Source organism: Alternaria triticimaculans, assembly GCF_023758025.1.
Source record: "Alternaria triticimaculans strain BMP 0046 chromosome Unknown scaffold_2, whole genome shotgun sequence".
NCBI classification, from domain to species: domain Eukaryota; kingdom Fungi; phylum Ascomycota; class Dothideomycetes; order Pleosporales; family Pleosporaceae; genus Alternaria; species Alternaria triticimaculans.
Genome location: NW_026055959.1, coordinates 2,956,483 through 2,979,572, shown reverse-complemented (window position 1 = coordinate 2,979,572; position 23,090 = coordinate 2,956,483). Strand labels below are relative to the sequence as shown.

Sequence of the window (23,090 nt, the reverse complement as noted above, 5' to 3'; positions counted from 1 at the left end):
AAACTACTTTATTTATACTATACTAGAGACTATTATAAGTACTCTAAAGAGCTACTTTACTAGTACTTTAGAGCTATACGCTAGGCTTATTAATATTTTTATTATATTTATTCTTATTATATCTATTTCTTTTACTTCTATTTCTATTATTCTTATTATATATATAACTAGCGTAAGATCTTCTATTATTTTCTCTTCTAGCTTTACTTTTAAGAAGCTTATTAGTAAAATATATAAGCTCTTTAGTAAATATAGTCTACTTTTAAAGTAATAGAAAAAGTATTTTATTTATAATCTTACTAAAATATACTTAATTACTTATACTATCTATATTTATAACTAAGTATATAAAGTAAAATTAATATTAAGTTTATAGCTCTTTCTAGCTCTTAAGAATACTATACTTTAGTAAAGAAATACTTTAGCTAAAATGCTTTATAAAAGTAATAAAAGCTAAGATAATAAGAATATAGTATTTATAGCTTATTTTATATAGTAAAATACTATTTATTAGATAGTAGCTATAATAGACTACTATAAGTTCTATTAAGATCTAGAAGAATAGTTATTATATTATAGTTATTAGAGAATATATACTGTAAAGCTATTATAGTATTTCTATTACTACTATATTATATAGTTCTTAATTACTACCTAAGCTTCTAGAAGTGTATAAATATATATAGTTATAGTTAAGCATTAGTGCTAATAGTAATATACACTAAATGTTTTAAAATCTTAAAATCTTCTAGCTATTCTAAGATAGTAGCTAGACGTTTTTTAATATCTTTTTACTAAATAAAGTTTGTAAAATTAGATATAAAGTACTAATATATTTTAAATATAGTTAAAAAAAGTATAATAAGCGCTATTAAATAGTATATTTAATATAATAAAGTAATATTATAGTATAAATAAAGTATAAAGTTAAAGTAATAATAGTATATTATTATAATACTAAAATTTATATTACTAATATTAGTACTATTTTTTTTTAAACACTTTATAAAGATTTATATTTAAACTTACTTATTAGTTTAAAAGTTTTATAGTATTTAATACTTTTATTTTTTAAGCTATAATTAGCTTAGTAGCTTTAAAAAGTTTTTAGCGCTATACTAGCGTATTAGCGTAGCGCTAGTATAAAGGTTAAACGTATAGAATCTTAGAGAAGCGTATAATTTATAAGATAAAGGCGTAGCAGGCATAGGCGTTATAGGGGACATTGGGCCAACCCGGACATTGGCGACCTTGGCGTCATTGAGTGCCGTTATCTACGCCCAAGCAAAACCTTCCTATTTAGGCAGTGGGACTCACCATCATCGTTTAGCCTCAATCCATCGTGGATGGATTAACATGTATCCAAAGGGAACCTAAAAGCCGAGAGAAGGCTTTCTGGAAGGTACCAGCAGCAGATTGTGCATTGGAGGAACCCGTACTGGTCTTCTCGGTCTTTTCGGCCATCTCGCTGCTGCCTACGGACATCTCCACACTACCAACCTGAGTCTCGCACATCTCGGTCAACAAGGGGTTCTTGAGCTAAAGACGGAATATACGACCGAGGAAACCGAGACAGTCGTTCGAGCAGAGATGGAGTATAAAGATCGAAGCCTGCGGTAATGGATGTGAATCAACTCAGCAATTGCAACGCCTCTTCCTTCCAACACAAACCCTAGTGTACAGCTTCAAGCCCACAATCATGGAAGCAGCAGCAGATCAGATACGCCAGGCATACGCCAAGGGCAATGCCCGAGAAAGACAACAAATCCAGGAACAGATCCGAGACCTACAGAAGGATCTCTACAGCGACTGGGAGATGATGTTCAGCCTAGCTATGGCAGTAAGTCCCCCCATTTGAATCGCAAGCATTCACTGAACCGTAGCTAGCCTCTTCAATGGGCTCTCATCGACGTTGGTATCGATCTCAACATCTTTACCACCCTATCCTCATCGACCACACCAATAACACACGATGAGTTCCAGCAGAAAACTGGTGCAGCGCCAAATCTACTCGCGCATCTGCTCCGGTCTATGGCATCTTTCGGACTCATCGCAGAAGTCAAGAAGAATACCTTCGCAGCAAACCGTGCGACACGCGTCTTCGCCAACCCGCACGTCAACGGCGCGGCGCCGCATCTGTCGAAACTCCATTTGCCGGTTATGCAAGCACTGCCTGGCTATTTGAAGGAGCACAAGTACCAAGACATCACAGATTCCAAAGACCTGCCCTTCCATGCGGCCATGAAGACGGATCTCACACCGTTTGAGTGGATGAAACAGGATGGTGAGCAGATGAAAGCACTCGGTCACATCATGGTGCTCGACTCTGTCGATAGCTGGGTGTCTTCATACCCTGCTCAAGACGTTGTAGGCGACTTCAAGTCCGCAGACAACTCTGCGCTCTTGGTCGACATTGGCGGAGGCTTTGGTCAACATTCCGTCGCATTCAGGAAGAAGTTTCCCGATCTGCCCGGTCGCATCGTCGTCCAAGATGTCCCTTCAACACTTGCGCATGCGCCGCACGTGGACGGTATCGAGTTCCAAGCCCATGACTTCTTCACTCCGCAACCTATTCGCGAAGCAAAGTTCTACTATTTTAGGCATATCATGCATGATTGGACGGACGAAGACTGCATTCGCATCCTCTCAAACATCGTCCCTGCTATGGGTCCGAAATCGCGCATTTTGATCGATGAGGTGGTGCTACCGGAGACGAAGGTGCCTTGGCAGGTCGCTATGATGGATCTTGCGATGATGGCCTCGCTGGGCGGCATCGAGCGGAGCAAAGAGGACTGGATGAAGTTGTTGGGGAGCGCGGGACTGAAGATCGCGGATGTGCATTGCTATGACGAGGTGAGGTATCATTCCGTCATTACGGCTGTACCGAAGTAAAGCGCAGGCTTTTAAGTAGTAAAGCGGAACTTTGTAGCAGCATTGTAGAACAACGAAATGCACTCAACTCAGTCATTGCAAAAGTGGCTTAGTAATGCACCATCCACCAACTCCGCGGCCTTTTGCCGGCATCGCAAGTGCAACCCTCGCGAAAATCACGATTTCGACCAACCCAACCCAGACCGCGCCCTGACAAACTTCACACGCCTTCCACCCTTTTCTCCACCATGGCGATCTCGGAGTACGAGCAAGTGCATCTAGGAATAATCGGAGTATGCCAAAAAGCTCCGAAGATGCTAATCAACGGTTGAAGGCGGGGCAGGCCCAGACACGCCGCTCCACTAACCGTCGCTCCGCCGATAGGGTAGGGCGCATCGAGCGTTAACACGCCCTATGCGTCTGGTCGCTGTCATAGATGCGTTTTTTGCGCCAAGCTACTCTACTAGATGAGGAATGCGAATCCGGGTGTTGTCGCTGTTGTATAAGGCACGGTAGGCTCGTGTGGTCGACGACCAAACTTCTGAACGACAGATAAGACATCTTCTTGGTCCACGCTACGAGCGCTTGACGCAATCTGCTGTTGTTTATCTTTCTACAGGCCGATAAAAGGGGAGAAGAAGTTTTCGTGAAGATGGATCCAATCGCCAACCCCGTTGTCCAGATGCAGGACATTCCGACTACTAGCGACGGAACACCTTATGCTTATGACGAGCCTGATGAGATTTGGGATGGATTGAGGAGGACGGTGTCAAAGATGACGGGTCGATCTAAGGCGGGAAGCGAAGCGAAGCAGTCTGCGCATCACGAGATGGAAGTCAGATCGCATAGGCGCACACGGTCGCATCGGACGCAGCCTATCGACGAACTTGATGAAGAGCCTGGGATACCCATTGTTGACGCTGAAGACGATTTCCCCGAGGGTGGGCTACGCGCGTGGCTCGTGGTCGCATCGGCGTGGTTGATGCTGTTTCCTTCCTTTGGCTTCATGGTGTCTATCGGCACGCTTCAGGACTACTGGGGCCAAAACCAACTTTCGTATATGTCGGCACGTGATATCGGATGGATCCCATCAGTCTTTGTCTACCTGTCACTTGCGCTGGGTATTTGGGTTGGACCGCTCTTCGACCGGTATGGGCCGCGATGGATCGCTTTGACAGGAAGTGTCATGTTCCTCCTGATGATCTTTCTGCTTGCTGAATGCGACATGTTCTGGCAGATGATCCTCTGTTGTGGCGTACTGGGAGGATTCTCCGGCGCCATGCTGACGACTACGAGTCTCGCGGTAGTTGCGCATTGGTTCAAGGAACGACGAGGTCTTACGCAAGGCATCGCCATGATGGGTAGCTCTGCTGGTGGTCTAACGATTCCGTTGGTGCTGCGGACTACTCTTCCGAAGTACGGCTATGCATGGTCGCTCCGGATACTGGGCTTTGTATTCCTCTTTTGCTTCATCATCGCCAACATCCTGATGAAAGCTCGCATCCCGCCGTCTGCCGCCGCAAAGAAGAAAGCCATCATCTCACTCTCTATCTACGGCGATCTTAGGTTGAGCTTGTTTACCTTGAGTGTCTTCGGTTTCGAGGTCGTTCTCTTCGGTGGACTGGGCATCATGCCTACCTACGCAACGCTGAGTACGAACTTCCCGCCTGACACTGGCTTCTACCTCATTGCTGTGCTCAACGGTGTTTCATGCCTCGGACGGTTACTACCCGGGTACGCCGCGGACAAGATTGGTCGATTCAACACTTTGTTCATCATGATTGTCTTCACCTTGCTCTGGATGCTAGCCCTATGGTTGCCACTCGGCACAACATCTCTTCCAGCACTATACGCGTTCGCAGCGCTCTTCGGCTTCGGAACAGGGTCTTGGATGGCGCTGACACCCGCATGCGTAGGACAGCTATGCAGGGCAGAAGAGTTTGGCCGATACTATGGAAGCATGTACTTCATCGCTTCCCTTGCGACGCTGGTCTGCATTCCGATCAGTGGAGAGCTTGTTGAAACAGTTGGACCCCAGCCAATGGTAGCTTTCTTCTGCGCGATTCTCGGTTTGAGTCTGATCAGCTTCTTGTTCAGTCGGTGGGCATGTTTGGGAAGGCGTTGGACGCTGAAAGTAAAGGTCTGAGCGATTTGATAGATGAATTCGTCATGTTAGGAAAGAAGCACGCTATGATGTTACCCACAATTCTGTTGTTGAGCGTTTTGAACTAGCGTGAAGCAGTAACGGTAGTGCGAACATCAAGAAAACTTCATCGCGCTAAGATCGGCCCCTTCCGAAAATTCACGATTTAGTGGGAACTAGTCCATTTAACAAATCACATGGCTACGCTTTGCACCTGTCAAGAAAGGGTCTACAACTGAGTAAGTCTATCGATAATGCCTGATAGATGTCTAGCCATTTAGACGCTGCGGCGAGGTTCAAACCTACAAAACCACGCACCATGATGGGTACCTAGGTATTCGTATAGTACTTCCCAACTGCATTCCGCGCCACCACATGGTGGTCCAGGCTCACAACAGATTTACATGACGTGCTTTGATAGCGCCGAAAAGAATTTCAGGGACGGGCAAACACAAGAGCAAGTATAGTACATAGCACCAAGACAGCTTCCATAGTGCGGTCCCTTACATTACCTGGGTACACATCCCCGCCACACTACCGCCTGTGCGTTCTCCAACAATACCCCAGAGCCTTGTCTCCGCGGTCACATCGTAGTCGAAGATGTTGAACCAAATCCACCAGCACGACATCGAAAGCTCACCACACATCGACCACCATGGCTCCGACGACGGCAAACCGATTCTCGAACCGCAACTCAATGTTGGTGGGCATGGGGCTACTCAGCGGCGGCTCAAGAATTATCATGTCACCATGATAGGATTTTGTTCCGGGATTGGCACGGGTCTTTTCATCGGAACGGGATCTGCGTATGCGAGTGCTGGACCTGCAGGCTTGTTGCTTGCGTACTTGGTTGTGGGGAGTGTGCTTTGGTGTGTTATGCAGAGTATTGCGGAGTTGGCTACTGTGGTTTGTAACTCTTTGATGTGGGGTTTGAGTTATAGTCACTTACTGAGATGCAGATTCCCACTGCTGGTTCGTTTCCGCATTTTGCAAGTCGGTTTATTGATCCCGCGGTTGGTTTCTCGCTCGCTATAAGCTATGGGTATTGTTATACTATATCCATTGCTGCCGAGTGCTCGGCCTCTGCTATCCTTGTGGGTTATTGGACCGACATGTCGCCTGCCGTTGTCATTTCCATCAGTCTGGTTCTCATCCTGGCTACGAACTTGCTGAGTGTTCGTTGGTTCGGTGAATCTGAAGTCGTCGCTGGTGCAATCAAGATTGCATGCTTTCTTGGACTCATTCTGGTTTCCATCGTCATTACCTCCGGAGGCGCGCCAAACGGTGAAACAATTGGCTTCCGCTACTGGAACAATCCAGGCGCATGGGTGGACTACAACGGCATCTCTGGGCCAACAGGTCACTTCCTCGGATTCCTAGCTTCGTTCGTCAACGCAGCGTTCTCCTTCATTGGTGTCGAGGTGGTAGTCATCACCGCTGCTGAAAGCATCAACCCTCACTCGGCCATCCCAAAGTCGGCCAAAAGGGTCACATTCCGCATCGCCCTTTTCTACATCCTAGGCGCTCTTCTGATTGGAATTATCGTCGACCCTAGGAACCCCGGTCTCGTATCAGGCACTGGAAACGCCAACTCCTCGCCATGGGTCATTGCGATCAAACAGGCCGGCATAAGCGTACTGCCTTCGATCGTCAACGCCTGTATTCTCATCTCTGCCTGGTCGGCTGGAAACTCATACTGCTGGGTCGGATCCCGCATTATTGTCGCAATGACCACAGATCGCCAGCTTCCACAAATCTTCGGTCGCACCTGGAAGAACGGAGTACCATACTACGCGGTCCTTGCGTCTTGGCTTTTTGGACCTCTTGCATACCTCAGCCTGGGCGAGGGAGGCGCGGCGCAGGCTTTCGGTTGGCTAGTGAGTCTAAGCACAGTTGCAGGCTTGATCGCCTGGGCTACATTATGTTTCTGCTTCATCCGCTTCCATGCTGCTATGAAAGCGCAAGGACTCAGCCGGGATAGCTTGCCTTGGAAGAGCCCTTTCCAACCCTTTACCGCGTGGTATGGTTTCATTGGATCCACTATCATTACGTTGATCACTGGTTTCCCTGTCTTCCTGAAGGGGAACTGGAGTACGGGTGACTTCATTGCCTCGTATATTGGCATACCGCTCTTCATCGTGCCGATCATCATCTGGAAGTTGGTGCATAAGACGAAGGTAAGTACGCTGCGCTTTCCGTAAGTTTAACTCGCTAACGTGACATAGTTCGCTCGTGCTAATACCATCGATCTGCATTCTGGGCGTCTTCGGTGAGCGTGGGTTGTGCAAATTCGAGTCTTTCCATGTTAGGGATCTGCGATTGATAGGGCTGTGCGCGTTCAGGTGGGCTGTGTATGAAAACTTGGAGAATCAGAGCCCGTAGCCAAGAGTTCCGAGATGCTTGGTATTGTCACCAACGGAACATCGTGCATCGAAGGACTGGAGTGAAATACACTGGGAGGTAGCTGCTGCTCATGTGCACCAGGTATGGCTGTAGCGAAATACTGCTGGAGCTCTCCGTATTGAAGGTCTACGACAAACATGTCTTGCGAAAGGACTTTGGCTGGTGTGATGGACACCTTGAGACTGAGGTCCGTTCTAGTCATATTTCCCGCTCGGAAGCGCTGAACCTCGTGCTGTGCAGGCTTCGACGATGAAATAGCATGGAATGCTTCCAGATTCATGGTACCTTGCCTCCAGATAGCGTCATGAACATAACACCAGGGTTGTGGTTTCTCTGTCAAGGCATCATTCTTGCATCCAATGGACACGAAAATCATGTATTCAGCAGTCTGCCCTGTTTTAGTGGCGAGAGTGAAGTCCAGTTCTATGGATGCGTGCCAGGACGAAGGTCCAATGTCGTTGTCTTTACCCTGCAGGATGTTATCTTTTTCATTCCAGGCTTCTTTGGGGAAGCATCGTCGTATCTCGATGCCTTCTGGAGGTTTGCGAACAAGGAATCCCCATCGCCGCCAAAAATTGTTCGCGATGGTTGATGTACGAACGTTCCGGATGTAGATTTCCCTGGGAAGCGCCGAAGGAGGTACGCATCCGGATGGGATTAATGACACGCTAGTACTGATATCTCTTACATAAAGATCGCCAGATAAATGCAGCAAAGGGACGATTACGAAGTGCTGGAAGTCGTGAGCCACATGGCATCTTAAGATCCCCCAAACGATGTCGCGATCCGGCCAAATCATGACTGGGGAGCGAAGAGGCCGAATCATTCCGCATTCATCCTTGTCGAGTTGGTGAGTGTGGAACAGCGTTTGTCATATGCGTAGGCCTCTGTGGGTCATCGTGGAAGGGGGCACAGGATCGTCCGAAGCGAATGGTATCAGGCTTCGTGTTTCCCGAAAATCGTTTGGAGCAGACGCGAGTACGTCTGCGGCTAACTCATTCATACGATATGAAGCCTTCCAACGGTATGGAGCCTCCCATGCAAATAGTGTCTCGTCCTCTGAGATCTTCATGATTTCTTCCTGCAACCTTCTAAACGCCTTTGTTCTCCCCTCGCCATATAGCAAGGGCATGTTGACATCGAAGATACCAAGTAGGCTGTAAGCGATGTCTTCAGATCTTGTCGCCTGTCTGTCTGCAGCCCACGACATCCGCATACTTATGCTCGCACCTTCCAAGCTCTGACCGTTGAGATACTCCATGGGGATGCCAGTGATCTTTGATATTTGTTTGCCAAGGTTGACCTTGAGTCCAAGAAGTTGCCAGTCGCGCGAATAGAACTTCATACCATCGTATCTACCAGATGGAATTTGATTGGTAATGAAAGGGTTGTAAAAGTTGTGGTCCCCATCAGCATGGAAGTTCCTAGGAGCCAGTAGCTCTTGCAACGTCCAAGCACGTTCAAACCATCTGCTGCGCGAAAAGGCGATGCGATACCTTGCCGATTGACCTTCCCCGAATGCACCCTTGAACTCGACGTCGGAGAGATACGCATAGCACTGGTCCGAGTCTCTATACCACGCAAACATGCTGTTGATAGCTTCTGAAAGCTCAGCGCTGCTACTCTTGTCGATGCAGCACGTATCGACCCAAGCATATTCCAACCCATCTGCAACAGCAATTTCACAGGTCTTTTCGATTTTCGCAAACCCCCTCTTCTTCTTCGCTTGTTTGATATTGGTGATATCAGAAAAGACGACTTCTTCATCCTCCCAGCAGTGCGAAAGGATGGCATATGGTGGGATGTTGTCGACGAACGTCTTCAGCTCCAATGTGCGTGCGTGCAGAAGCCGCATGGTGGGAAATTCTCGCTGTACAAGAGCATGCTCTACCGAGTTGCAACTTTTGTTTGAGCTGTATCGAAATCCGGGCGCTCAAGGGCCGAAATGCTCACTCGTCGTGAGCATTACATTGAAAGCAACGAGGCACAATAAGCCGGCCTTGTTCAGCGTTGGAAACAAAAAGGCTGCGATGCCAATGACAGTCGGATCAGAGACAAGCAAGGATATGACGAGCAGCTCGTTGAGCAGCTCAGAGCGATAACAGGACTATCACGACACGAGCGCGAAGATGGACAAGGAGAGTGAGATCGTGGTGAAGGAAGGTGGGGCGGGCACGGACCGCCAAGACCCTTCGCTTGAAAACGCGCAAGAACTCTGCAGAGCTCCTCTCAGCCTTCTCTCACCACACCCTGGCGGCACAGCTACGACATGCGTTGATGAGATCCTTTACAACCGCGTCTCACGCGCGATCAATACATCGCGACGCGCAAAACACGATGATCACCTCAACTGCTAGAAGCTGCAGTCACAATCCCAGAACTAACGGCAGACCCAACCTTTCACAGCCCCCAGCCTTCTCTGCAATCATCCAAGTAAGTACACCACTCTCTTCTCTCTCCCTACACTCCCCACATCCCCATCTCGCAATGATGAACACAATACAAATCACAAGTTTCAAGACGGATCGGAGAAGGTTTCACGGCCTTTATTGAATGAGTATTTCCTGTCTGAATGAGAGATTACGCATACATGTCACGTCGCTTTATTATGTTTGAGGCAAGTTGCTGACGTACATTACAGGACACAAGCCGCAGCGCGAAGCAAGTAGTAGTTCATAGTCATGCCTCTTAATGCCAGCATCTTTCTGAATACTGTGATTTCGTCTCTGTGTGATCTGTGACGAAACGTGAAGAAAGGAGTGAGATCATAAGAACCATGATATCTTGGCACATCACCGGCGTCGTGCTATCGTTATTGTGTACCACCGAAGAAACATGGACTGTCCTACAGTAAGATGAGTCACATAGTAATTCGAGACATTTCATCTACCGTTTTCAACACTTAACATCGTACACCTTTGCGCTCAAGAAAAGCGAGCCGAGTATTTGATCAAGCGAATCAAACATATCATGTCAACTTTGTTGATTCATTCCATGTTACAGTTACACACAAGCCCAGAAAAGCAGACGAACGATACCGAAGTAAAAGCAGAGCCTCAAAAAAAGGAAATGAGAGTGCGAAATCGATCCCTTATGAGCGCCTGCCACCGATGAATACAGATCCTTTTCCATTCCATTCCATCCAGTATCCATTTTCCATGGTCGTTTCATTGTTATCCTTTGCGTCGCCATCCGTGACTATATGCATTTTGAACCTATGAGACTGCGCTGCTGCGTTTCTAGTCTTCCGCCATTGATGCGGTGTTCTTAGTGGTCCTGCCGCTGCGGCGTGGTGTGCCGTCGGCGGTGGCAGCCTTCTTGGGCGCCTTCTTCTTTGCGGGTTCCTTCTTCTCCTTCTTGGCGCGGCCGCCCTTCTTGGGGGTAGGCTTTGTCTCGGCTTCTTCCTTGTCCTCGGCTTCATCGTCGTCAGCCTCGTCGGTCTTTGCCTTCTTCTCGGCGGGCTTCTCATCGGCGTCAGCGTCGGCGCCGTTGGTCTTATCCGCGGCTACCTCGTCGGCCTTGCGCTTGTCGCCGGCCTGGGGTTCCTCGTCCTTTTCGTCAGACTTGTCTTCTGTCGCGTCGTCCTTGGCCTCTTCCTTCGAATCCTCCTTGGCCTCTTCAGCCTTGGACTCGCCGTTGGTTTGCGCTTCTTCCTTCTTCTCCTCACTGTCAGGCGCGTCCTTCATCTCCTCGTCCTTCTTCTCGGCTTCGGAGGTCTTCTCGTCCTCCTTCTTATCTGAGTCAGCCGACTTGTCGTCATCCTTCTTCTCTGACTCTGCCGACTTGTCCTCTTCTTTGGAGTCGCCGTTAGCGCCGTCGGCCTTTTCGTCGATCTGGAGTTCGGAAGCGCGCTTCACGACGTCGTTGCCAGAGCGCTCGACGTGCACAGCGGGGTTGTCGGGCGAGGCGTTCTTCTTGATAGTGTTGCCCTTCTTGGATTCAATGGCAATCTCGCCTTGGTCCTTGACCTCGGCAGCGGTGCCACCGGGCTGTCCGGAGCCCCAGTTCCATGAGACTGCTCACAAGTTAGCAGTGAGTTCCTGAGTCTTTTGCAATTATACCGATCGCGGCAAGTAAGACGCGCGCGGATGGGCAATCGTTACGCGCCAGTGAGCGCAATGCGCCTGGCGGAACCTCGCGATGCGCAGCCACTGAACAGCTGAAGGGGTCTCGGATTGATAATTGAGAGGCACGTACCCTTATCTCCTTGTTGGATCTCAGTGTCGGTCATTGTGTGTAACGTAGCTTAGCAGCGGCAGGTGGTAAGAGATGACGTTATGGTGCGCAAAACCGCGTGTAAAGTCGCGAAAGCGGGGCGGAACAGCAATTGATGCGCGTAAAGGTGCAATGGATGCGGTGATGCGTAGAAATGATGCGCAAGCAGTTGGAAGAGACGCGACGGGCGGTGTGGAAGGGAAAAGAAGAATGGAAGCCGGGAACCTGAGTGCTGGGAAAGAGAGCTCGAAGATCGGAAGCTGCGGTGCTGAGGCGTGATTGGCTGCCCTGACCCACAAACGCCAATCTGTGCAATCTATGGGGAAGGTGGCTGGCGATCGAGCCACGGCGTCATCGGCTGGTCTGTGCGCGTTCTCGAAATACATCCTTGTCGATCGCTTCCTTCACGGCATGGCATTCTGAATAGGGTTTCGAAGAGGACGAGGCTACACTCTTGAGTCGGTCATTGAAGGTGTTAAGCATTTGAGTTGACTGCGCTTTGCCATAGCATCGTGTACTCATGTCCAAATCTTGCCTCCCTTACCATCTATCACCTTGTCCATCCCGTGCGTATGTGCGTAGTCAAACGCCGTGACCAAAGCTACAAGATGACTAGCTGCCGCAAGAACAACCAAGACGTGAAAGATCTGATGGCTTGAGCCCCAGATATCGTACCTCCCAGGGCTCCACTTCTCGGGTACCCTCGCAGCATAGATAGCAGCGCCAGCAATATACAGTGCACCCTGCAAGAGAACCCAATCCAAGCCAATGCTCTTGCGCAGGTGGTCAACACCGTACAGTCTGACACCATGAAGTACAGGGAAGACAGCGGAAAGTCCCATGAGCACGAACATGAGCGCTCGAAAGGGTCTCAATGCGGGAGTGCGGAACTTGGGATGTGTGGCTGCGACGGATGTGCCAGCTGCCAGCGTCGTGATCATGGTCCAGTACGTCGTTTGCAGTTCTGGTTCGCTACCAAAAGCGTAGTATACGATGGGTACGAAGCTGCCCCAGATGAGGAAGACAATGCCCAGGTAGTCGAGTTTGTTGCCCCAGACAGCGACCTCGTGCGAGTGGTTCTGTATCGTATGATATGTCGCGCTCATGCCCAGACATGCTACAGCTCCTGCGAAGTAGCAGCTGAAGGCCCAGACGTCTTCTTGTGTGGCTGTGTCATAGCGAGGAGCCAGGGTGTTGTAGAGTGCGACGGAGGAGATGGCAGCCATCACAGCTCCAATGAGATGGGTGTAGATGTTGACGGTTTCGTTGTGAAGATACCCGAGACTCTTCCAGGACTTGACAAATGAGTTGGATTGAGCGCGGTACCCCGATTGAATGTAGTGATTGTCTTGCTGCCATGGCGAGAGTTCGTCCCATAGTAGTATCAACTTTTCTTCAACCTTTTGCTCCAGCTCTTTCCCGGTTTGCGCGGCTTTTGAGGTTGCTTCCTTGGCTGCTTCCATGATGGGAGTATGTGATTCGAATCTTTTGATTCAGAATTGAGGGTGCGGCCTGCAATATATGAGTGTTTGTTGGAAGTTCACATGTCGTGAAGCGACCTCGGAGAATCCGCGAATACCCTCAGGGACTACACGCGAACTAGGTAAACTATGCCGCCTCCGGTCAGGCTTGCGAGGACAACACGTCGCTTCTGAAGCAAAGCAATGACCTTAACAGCGCAGTCGCTCTTTATGGGCAACATTGTCAGTGGTCTCGCTGTTGTCACGAGACAAGGCATTTCCGACGCGTCGAGCTCGTGCGCTGCCCCTCCATCTCACCTTCCCTTCTTCCCAGCCCTCGAGCGCGGTTGCTTTCACCACCACACACTATGTGTCGCAAATACGCTAGGTGATATACAGCCATGATCAATCGAGTCTTTGACATAACTTGATCTCCCGCGCTCTCCACCAGAACGCCCAACCCCACCACCAGCGCAATGAAGTCCTCAGATCCCGGCCGACCCAGCAGCCGTCGCGCCGCCTCAGGTGCATGGAACCGCCTCAAGCCCGTCCGCGAAGATGTCCTGGAGACATACGGACTCCCTTCCAAAGGAGAGACACGGTATATCCCTCTCGCCCCATACGTCCGCTCACAATGGCTAACTCCCCAGGCTGAACGACTTCAAAACACAAGAAATCTACTTCAACCGCATAATAGAACGCTACATGAAACTCTGCGCCCTCAACCGCGACGAACTAGACCGCCTCTTCATATCCGTCAGCATCCCGCCTCCCGACACGACCACGACGAACAAGACAACGACAGCGCCCACCGCGAATTCCAAACTCACATCCTCCTTCTCCTCGCTCTCCCTCTCCAAACACGCACCCCCAGAAGCCCGTCAACAACCCACCACCCGCCCACCTCTCGCCTCAACATCCACAAACACACCACATCAGCCCATACCCCAAAAGGCCTTCACGCCCTCCATCCAAGAACTCTCCACGGTCCTCGCCTCCCTGCGCAAGCTCCGCGAAGCCATAACCGCGTCCTCACGAACCGACGCCTTCGCCCTGCGCGCCTACACCTTTGCCATCCACGTCAGCATCCTCTGCCACGACTGGTCGTCTTACCTGCCCTCTCTGCTTTCCCTCCTCGGGAAAATCCATCCCGTAAACCCCTTATCGCCATCGACCCTGCACGAAGTCGTCGGCTTGTTGATCCTCGACCAAGCCTGCCGACAATCCGACTACTCCGGCGCCCGAGCCACGAAGCTACGGTATGGATATAAAGATTGGAGGGTGGAGAAGGTGTTGAGGTGTCTTGTGGCGGATGATTACGTGGGGTTTTGGCGAGTGAGGAGGAGTGTGGATGGGTATCAGAGGAGGGTTATGGAGTGGGCGGATGGAGGGGTGAGGGTGCATGCGCTCAAGTGTCTGGGAAGGGCGTATTTGAGTGCGGATAGGGCGTTTGTGGAGAGGTGTGCGGAGAGGAGCTGGGAGGAGTTGGTGCAGGAGGGTGTGGGGTGGGAATTGAGTGCGGATGGGGAGAGGGTTTTGATTAAGAAGATGAAGGGATGAAGTGGCTTGTGGGGGGATGGTGTTTTGATACCCGGTTGTATTGCATGTGCCTTGGAACTGAAGCATAGATTGGTTGGATTTCAGGATGAAGCGTTGAACATTCAGGGTATCATTAAGACTTTTCTATCAGATCACATCACTCATCCTCCATCTCTTCGTCCTCATCTTCATCTTCTTCCTCCCCAGCATCAGCAGCATCCTGCCAAACGTCATCATCCATATCATACGCATCCAAAAGATCATCATCCATCTCCTCATCCTCATCCTCTTCTCCTTCTCCCTCACCCTCACCAGTCTCCCCCCTAGCAGCAGCCCTCTCCTTGCGCTTCTTCTCCACGTTCTCCTTCTGAACGCGTCTCCTCTCCTCCTTCTCCTTATTCCTCTGTGTCCACTTCTTCTCCAACTCCTGCTCCTCTTTCTTACTCTTCTTGATGTATTCATGCCACATGATCTTGCCGCCGCAGACGTCCTCTTCGACTTTTGTAAGGCGCAGCTTCATGCGCGGACCCAGTTCGACGAGCTTGACGGCGCGCTTCTCGACGCGGGGTTTTGAGCCGCGGGCGCGGGCGTGCGAGGTTTCGTCGCCGGCTTTTAGCTTTTCCTTTTCTTTGCGGGAGAGGACTTTTTGGCGGACGGGTTGCGCGACTTCGACTTCGGCGTCGGTGTCTTGTTCGGTGTCCGAGGCGGATGTGTAGCCGGCGGCTGACGGGTCGAGCATGTAGTCTGCGACGTCCTGGAGGTGGAGTTAGTGAATGTTCTATATGCATTTTAGGGAGTTACTGCTTACCTCCAGCTTGCCTAGGTTAGGCAGTGCGCTCTTCTTCTTCTCTTTGCTGCCAATCAGCTTCTCAGCTGCGTATAACCGGCGGATAGCTTTCGGTACGCCTGTGACCTTCGTTGTGATCGCGTAGTGTCGCAGGCTGATTGTGACGGAACCGTTCTCTTCCGAAGGAGGCTCACGATTGAGCAGGAGGACGCGCTTGATCGAGTGTAGAGGGGTAGTGTGTGGTTGAATGGGCGGGAACAGGCCCTGGAACATATCCGTCACAAGCTTCTCGAGATGTTTAGGAGGCGCCTTGTCGCCAAGTCGTTCTCTTTCAGCATCGCTGGTGAGGAAGTTGTTCATGACAAGCAGAGGCGCAACTAGGAAGTCGTTTGCGCCGGCTCGTGGGCGTCTCATTGACTTGAGGATATCTTTGCAGAGACTGTAGTTTTCGACTCGGAAATGGAGGGTAGGTCCGCGGGGGACACGGCATAGTCTGAGGTTGACGTTGCCGACTTCTGAGCGAGAGAAAAGGAGGAGATGGCTGACACCGAGTGGTCCACACATGACAAGGAAGTCCTTTGAGGCCGTTAGCTCAGATCATGCTGGTACTTATGTATGCCATACCTTGAGCTTATTCGCCCTTCGCTCCTTCAGCCGAATAGCGGTATCGGGCTCCAGGCAGTGGCGCACATCGTTTACGAGGTCTGAGACAGATCTTCCTACTCTAGATGTTGTTAGCAAACGAGTCGGATGTTACTCGATTCGACCATACTCACTCTTGCGCGCCGATACGAATGACCATAGATTTCGGTGTCCCTGCTATCGGCTTCTTGGAAAGCTCCTTGTCGCGTACCGACTGCTTCTTCCTCGCGGTTCCTTTTCCACGAGCCATTGCGAAAACTCAGCTGTCTTGGTTGGATTGGATTATTGGCGAGTATTGGTGGTATTCGAGTGTGTATTTCTTGCGTCGCGATCGTATGTTACCTCCTATAGCTTGGAGGGAAGCGTGGTGGTGCTGTAGAGCGAATGAGTTCGTCGCATGCAGTCGCAAACTAGAGCTGCGGCTTTCGAACTTTTAGGTGGGTCCGCCAAGATTTCGCGGTTTCTTTGGTTGGGAACCGCGGTACCATGATTCTGTCGCACAACTTTTCCAGACTCAACAATCACAACAACATCATGCCTGGAGTCACGAAAAGAAAGCTTCACGCGGACGCGACCACCGCCGCCGGTGCGTCGTCGAAGAAAGTGCGACCATCGAATGCACCTGCGAAGAAAGTTCAGAAGAAGCCTGCACCACCACCGGAATCCGAGTCCGGCGATGACGATGACGCCGAAGAGAGGGACTCAACCGATGCCGAAGAAGCCCAAGATGTAGTAGGCGACAGTAGCTCAAAAGACGAAGCAGGGCCCTCTACCACCGCCGAAGCAACGAGCGAAGAAGCGCAACCCGCCGCGAACGAACCGAAGAAGACCTTCGCCGATCTAGGCGTGCGCGAAGAGCTCTGCGATGCAGTCGAAAACCTGAAATACGTACACCCAACACCGATCCAGGAACAAGCTATACCACTCGCCCTCCAAGGTAGGGATGTGATCGGATTGGCCGAGACGGGTTCCGGAAAGACGGCGGCATTCGTCCTACCCATTCTTCAGTCGCTACTGGAGAAACCACAGCCGTTGTTTGGTCTGATTCTGGCCCCGACACGAGAGTTGGCATACCAGATCGCACAACAGGTGGATGCTTTGGGTAGCATTATCAACGTCAAGTGCGCGACGTTGGTAGGAGGAATGGACATGGTACCTCAGGCCATCTCGTTGTCCAAGAAACCGCACGTCGTAGTAGCGACGCCTGGACGTCTGCTTGATCGTGAGTCACACTCATATACGAACTATACGTAACAGTCATACTGACCACATCACGTAGATCTTGAAAACACCAAGGGCTTCAGTCTGAAGCATCTGAAGTACATGGTTCTCGACGAAGCCGATCGCCTGCTCGACCTCGATTTCGGCCCCGTACTAGACAAGATCCTGAAGGTACTTCCTCGGGAAGGACGACACACATATCTATTCTCTGCGACCATGTCCTCCAAGGTCGAGAGTCTTCAACGCGCCGCCCTACAAAACCCAGTCCGTGTGAGCATCAGCAGCTCTTCGCATCAAGTCGTTTCGACTCTTCTACAGCGCTACATCTTCCTCCCCTTCAAGTGGAAGGACCTCTACCTCATCCACCTCCTCAACGACAACATCGGCCACCCCACCATCATCTTCACGCGCACAGTCAACGAGACCCAACGTATCTCCATCCTCCTCCGCACCCTCGGCTTCGGCGCTATCCCACTACACGGTCAGCTAGGTCAGTCCGCCCGTCTGGGTGCTCTCAACAAATTCAAGTCAAAGAGCCGCGACATCCTCGTCGCTACCGACGTAGCAGCCCGCGGTCTCGATATCCCCGCCGTTGACCTCGTCGTCAACTTCGACTTGCCAAGCGACTCTCAGACTTACGTTCATCGTGTTGGTCGTACGGCAAGAGCAGGAAAGTCGGGTAAGGCGGTATCGTTCGTTACACAGTATGATCTGGAGATCTGGCTAAGGATTGAGAATGCACTCGGCAAGAAGATCCCAGAAGAGGCCATCAACAAGGACGAAGCGATGGTATACGCCGAGCGCGTTGGTGATGCGCAGAGGATAGCTGTTCGTGAGATGAAGGACTACCACGAGCAAAGAGGTAGCAGGGGTGGACGCGGTGGTCGTGGTGGATCAAGAGGAGGGCGTGGCGGAGGCCGGGGCAGAGGTCGTGACACGATGGATACTGAGGAGGGTTAGATGTCGTGTGTCTAGGTGTGGACTGTCGGTTTTGGCGTTTTGATCTTTTCGCGTATACCCTACGAGTTGCTTGATCCCCGACCATGTCTTGGAGAAGATGGCACCCTTGGTCAGGACCGAAAAGTTTGGGTTGCTTTTGTTTTCGATGGGATGTGGGTGGGGGTGGATTATGATGTATTATGCGAGCATCGAATATGATATATGAACACATCGCTTTACCGAGGAGACTTTGATGGGCCTAGCGGGTAGTGTGGAGGGTATAAAAGGCGTCTTTCGGGCTCTCTTCTCTTGTCTTTGTTAACATCCAAAACTTCCTCTTTTCTTCGAAAAAAGGAAGGGACGCTCTCATGGCTCTGAGATCTTTCTCTGCTCTGCTGCGTCCTCTCTCAAAAGATCGACTGCCGCCTTCAGTGGTTCTGCCCGCTGTTACCATCCGCCTCATACTTCAAAATCAAAAGATATTCCCACATTTTACATGGGACACGGCATAGCAGCGTTTGGGGAAGAGTCGCACGAATACCTTGCCCCTTCACTCATGCAACTTTGAAGACTCGCCACCGCGCATGGCATAAAAGGCACCTCTCGACGGCGTCTTCCCTCTTCTCTCCATACACCAAGTTCTCTCCGCCTCTTTCCAAAAAGTCAGATAAGAGAAGTGATGACTCCAAAAAAGCAACTACTTATTGACATGTCCTCCACAAAACTCCCAAACATATCTGCGATGGCTCCGCCTGTCGGTACCATCCTGCTCATACTTCACCATCAAAAGCTCCTTCTGTTATCTACATAGTATACGCTATCCGAATGTTTGAGTTGAGATTTGCTGAAATGCGCTGGCCATCTGGCCATGCAAATTCGGAAGCTCGTGACTGTGGATGGCTATATAAGCCGTCTCTGGTCTCGATCTTTCTTCTCTTCTCACATACAAAATCTTTGTTCTTGAATACCAAAAAGAAAGACGAATGGATTATGTTCCCGAAATTTTATGACAAGGGTGCGATATCTCGTCCTGGAAAGATGACGAGTTTTTGCGCATGGCGCTGCCTCTCCGTGCGGCTCAGCTATCGATCTCGATGATATGTTTGTGGCTATGATATGAAACAACAGTCTTTCATACTCCAAAAGCCTCCATCCCAGCTTCCATGTGCTGTGCAGCACACATCATACCTAGGTAATATTACATCAAGCACATCGCCCGTCACCAGTACAAATATACTCTACACTTCCGTTTGCCGCACGAGTTCTCTCGCACGAGAAGGACGTCGTGTAACATAGTAAATCTCACAAGTTCGGCAGAGCCATGAAGATCTCGTGGTAAATTTTGGATAGTACTTTGAACAACACTGATGAGGTTGAGAGGAAGAGTGAAGTGCTGCAAAACCCTTTTGTACCGACGCCGAAGTCGCCCACACGAATGTTGAATTCGCTGCTTTTAGTTTAGAATCTCAAAACACAGTCTGGACCATGACCTGTTCGTATGCAGATTTTAGAGGCCGCATCGTTCTGTTCGGCGGCGTTTCACCATCATGCGTGATGTTGTTGCGACTCTTTAGTGCGGTGGACTGACCGAGGCTTTTGGCAAAACGCGCCGAGTGCGGGAAAGCAGCCATGCGATCTTGGGGATGATATTTTTGGAGAAGAACAGGAACAACCCATCATAATCGGCCACGGTGGTTTTGGAAACTCGGACTTGAGCGAGAGGATAATGAAGTAGAAGAGGAAGGAAGGACTGGGGGGTATTTATGCGTCGCCGGACGACGTCATTCCATGGCTGTGATAGTTCCAGTGAACGTGCCGAGAGACATGCCGAGTCCCTGAACGTTTTTGAATTTGAGCAAGTTGCAGACGACAGAAGTCATGTCAAGCTTGTTCATTCTTTTGGAAAGACTATGCATTCGCATATTTCAGCTGTTTCAAGGTTGTGAACAGACGAGAGAGAGATGAATGCTCCGACGCTCACGGCGAGAAGGACGGAAGTAGAAGAAGAGGTTCAGGAACGAACAGCCATGCAGAGGCTGTAACAACTCTTGGAAATCTGCTGGCAGGGAACAAACATGTCGAGGTCAAATTGTTGTTTGGATTTTATAAATATTGATAAGACTTTTAAGATAATAGATGACTTGATGCTGTTATGGTGCGCCACATGCTTGGCTGATGTCGTTGTTTGCTCAGCCACCAGCACAGCACATATGCCAACATTTTGGTCTTTTTGATGAGTAAGACCGCCGCAAAAAACAGGAAACACATGGAGCGTCGCTTCTCGTGTTTCGCTATCCATGATTTAGTGCAAAATCGGCTTTGATGATCGGAGGTTTTGAGTAGATGACGAAAAGAAGTATTGATCCTGATGAAGTTCTTTCGTAGACGAAAATAGAGCGGAAACCTGCATACGCTGTCATCGTAGGATAGTTTTGGAGAGAAGCACAGGAAGTCCATGGGCGCTTCCCGACGCGTTTTTGTATCCTTGTGCAAAGGAGTGGATGATGGAGGGAAAGTAGCAGGGTGACTAGGCGAGCTTTTATATCTGGCCCGGTGCTTTATTACGCTAGTTTGGATGGAGACGCCGAGAGATATACACCGGTAGAGTGTGGCTTTTGGAATGCGCAGATTTCTGTCGTGCCGAAAGACATTGCGGTTGCAACTACCACTTTTCGAAAAGCCCAGGCACTCGCAGGTATGTGCTTTCATGATGTTCTATACACTTGGAAGGAAGATGAATCTGTCTTCGCTCGCACTGAGAGAGGGTAACGTAACGTTTGGTGGAGCCAAGGCGGTTGGGTCATTCCATCAGCGAAGCAGTTTTGGAAAACTTCGATCCTGAACTCACCATATGAAGATATAGCCCACTTTTGAATCAGTAAAGAATCGAATTGGAATGGAAACCATGGCTCTTGCTTTCCGTTGTTTTCAGGACCACCGACGTGGCGCATGGGGCGCAAGCGAAGACATTTTGAAAATGATGAAGTCGCAGGAATCTTTCTTGTCCATAGGATAGATGAAGTCGGTTTTGGAAAAATGGTGGAATGGAGTAGATGATAGAAGGAAGACTCGGACCACATCCGCTCTACTTATATACCCCTCTCCCCTCTAGATCGGCGTACCCGCAGTACCCTTCTCCATCTCCTCACAAAGCTTACCCAACTCCTCAATCACAACCTGATGGTCATCCCACTGCTTCAGCCCACTCACTACGACCACCGCAACCGGCCCATCACAGTTCTTGATGTAAATCGGCACGCCACCACCATGAATTGCATAATCTTTCGCCGTCTCACCAAGACCCATCTTAGTCTTGAACTTCTCCTCGTCGCCCTCAAATTGGTTCTGCAGACGCCACGTGCTCGCATTGAAGCGGATGACGGCTGCGCGTTTGCGGCTGACCCAGAAGTCGTTGTCTAGGGCTGTGCCAGAGTGTGTTACCTGCTTCATATCAGCACAGCAATTACACGCGTTGATCATCATGGTACTCACGGCATGGAAAAGCACATGACCTGGCGTGCTGATGGTAGAAATATCTACAACAGCCGGTCGCTCAAAGGTAAGCAGGCGTGTGCGGAGGTTGTAGCCGAGCTTGAACGCGATGCCGGAATCCCAGTGTGGCAGCAGAGCGGCCTTTTCTTGCTTCTTGATGGCTTCGACATCGCGGGGTGCTTCTGAGAGGCCCACGTGCTGCGGGATCTGGATGTCGTCTGTCGCCATCTTGAAAGTTGTTCGTTGCGGTGGTTAAAGTGGTGTAGATAGACGATCAATGTATGTGGTAGCAGGCTTCAAGAAATCGCTGTTCTGCCCGCGAGGTAGTGGCTGATGCAGAAGGGTATATCTCCGATAACATGTTGAGATGCCATGCCGAATTCTAGATCGCCGATGTCATCCGTTGGCAGAGCTTTTCATAAATGTGGCTCTGCCGGCAGGCGGAGGCTCCGCATTGTTGCGCTAATTCCCCGCCATCATCGATCTGCCGCAGAGCCGCGTCGGGTCGCGCTCCCACTCTCTCGACACGCTCCGCCACCGACGCGTTTTCGACGCGTTGTCATCGCATTCATCTCTGTCGCAGCGACCTTAGCATGTCTTTGAAAGATCACGGAGTGATGTGACGCGAGAAGTACACGTGCTCACTTGCTTCAGAGGGCGCGATGCCGGCCCTGCCTTCCTTACGGCAACCTCAATCGGGCTCACGACAGCCTTCAGCCTATATTATCAGCGTGGAGCCATTCATCGAGAGACCTAACAACTCGCGACATATGTGCGACGCGTGTAATAGGCTGTGACTACGCGGCACGAAGTACGAGAAAGAGAAGGAGAGAACATTGCGATTTCTAAGACTATCGCAAACACTCACGTAATCATAACAGCCCTCATACATGGAGTTGAAACAACACCCAGGTTCCAACATGTTCTGCCTTCGCGAGACGCTGATACTATTCATGTGCGTTACCCGACATGTGTCGCTGACATCAGCGAACGCAAATACCTGATACTGGACGGCGAGGCGAACATACGCCTAAGCGACATCGCTATGCAGATCGTTTGTCCATCTCATCGAATTCACATGATCTGGACAATATGGCTTCGAGATGCGGGACCTCTCTTTAACCCGTTGAGCATGGCTCACGTTGATCGAGACGGAACTTGTTCAACACAAAATTATCGTTCAGTCGTCCTATGCAGCTCCCATACGAACTTCCGTGCCGTAGAACCGGTACGTTGTTCTGATCCAAAGATAAAGTACATCGAATGTGCCTTACGCCGCTCGGCCTCAGAACAGGCTGGCAATTTCAGACCTGAGGGAGGCGTCAGGCATCCGAACAATACTGTTTCCTCGTCGGCATGGAGTCATTCCGTCTGTCAT

The 23,090-nt window shown here is 50.2% G+C and overlaps 9 protein-coding genes across 9 annotated transcripts; 5 read left to right on the top strand and 4 right to left on the bottom strand.

The window, feature by feature from the left end:
• Positions 1–1,699: 1,699 nt before the first annotated feature.
• Positions 1,700–2,892, top strand: J4E78_002672 (uncharacterized protein; the record flags this gene model as incomplete). Its single annotated transcript, XM_049363318.1, has 2 exons — positions 1,700–1,840; positions 1,888–2,892. 2 exons carry the CDS (start codon positions 1,700–1,702, stop codon positions 2,890–2,892), a joined length of 1,146 nt encoding a protein of 381 aa, XP_049225910.1.
• A 631-nt stretch (positions 2,893–3,523) lies between these two features.
• Positions 3,524–5,017, top strand: J4E78_002671 (uncharacterized protein; the record flags this gene model as incomplete). The annotated part of the gene is made up of 1 exon (XM_049363317.1): positions 3,524–5,017. The coding sequence occupies one exon, from the start codon at positions 3,524–3,526 to the stop codon at positions 5,015–5,017; it is 1,494 nt and encodes a 497-aa protein (XP_049225909.1).
• Positions 5,018–6,126: 1,109 nt separating this feature from the next.
• Positions 6,127–7,287, top strand: J4E78_002670 (uncharacterized protein; the record flags this gene model as incomplete). Its single annotated transcript, XM_049363316.1, has 2 exons — positions 6,127–7,191; positions 7,240–7,287. 2 exons carry the CDS (start codon positions 6,127–6,129, stop codon positions 7,285–7,287), a joined length of 1,113 nt encoding a protein of 370 aa, XP_049225908.1.
• A 1,302-nt stretch (positions 7,288–8,589) lies between these two features.
• On the bottom strand, positions 8,590–9,272 carry J4E78_002669 (uncharacterized protein; the record flags this gene model as incomplete). The annotated part of the gene is made up of 2 exons (XM_049363315.1): positions 8,590–8,603; positions 8,648–9,272. 2 exons carry the CDS (start codon positions 9,270–9,272, stop codon positions 8,590–8,592), a joined length of 639 nt encoding a protein of 212 aa, XP_049225907.1.
• A 1,384-nt stretch (positions 9,273–10,656) lies between these two features.
• J4E78_002668 (uncharacterized protein) lies at positions 10,657–11,648 on the bottom strand (the record flags this gene model as incomplete). The annotated part of the gene is made up of 2 exons (XM_049363314.1): positions 10,657–11,432; positions 11,615–11,648. 2 exons carry the CDS (start codon positions 11,646–11,648, stop codon positions 10,657–10,659), a joined length of 810 nt encoding a protein of 269 aa, XP_049225906.1.
• A 502-nt stretch (positions 11,649–12,150) lies between these two features.
• J4E78_002667 (uncharacterized protein) lies at positions 12,151–13,095 on the bottom strand (the record flags this gene model as incomplete). The annotated part of the gene is made up of 1 exon (XM_049363313.1): positions 12,151–13,095. One exon carries the CDS (start codon positions 13,093–13,095, stop codon positions 12,151–12,153), a length of 945 nt encoding a protein of 314 aa, XP_049225905.1.
• A 473-nt stretch (positions 13,096–13,568) lies between these two features.
• J4E78_002666 (uncharacterized protein) lies at positions 13,569–14,652 on the top strand (the record flags this gene model as incomplete). Its single annotated transcript, XM_049363312.1, has 2 exons — positions 13,569–13,693; positions 13,743–14,652. 2 exons carry the CDS (start codon positions 13,569–13,571, stop codon positions 14,650–14,652), a joined length of 1,035 nt encoding a protein of 344 aa, XP_049225904.1.
• A 1,942-nt stretch (positions 14,653–16,594) lies between these two features.
• On the top strand, positions 16,595–18,241 carry RRP3 (ribosomal RNA processing protein; the record flags this gene model as incomplete). The annotated part of the gene is made up of 2 exons (XM_049363311.1): positions 16,595–17,282; positions 17,340–18,241. The coding sequence occupies 2 exons, from the start codon at positions 16,595–16,597 to the stop codon at positions 18,239–18,241; spliced, it is 1,590 nt and encodes a 529-aa protein (XP_049225903.1).
• Positions 18,242–21,328: 3,087 nt separating this feature from the next.
• J4E78_002664 (uncharacterized protein) lies at positions 21,329–21,940 on the bottom strand (the record flags this gene model as incomplete). Its single annotated transcript, XM_049363310.1, has 2 exons — positions 21,329–21,661; positions 21,713–21,940. 2 exons carry the CDS (start codon positions 21,938–21,940, stop codon positions 21,329–21,331), a joined length of 561 nt encoding a protein of 186 aa, XP_049225902.1.
• Between the last annotated feature and the right edge of the window lie 1,150 nt (positions 21,941–23,090).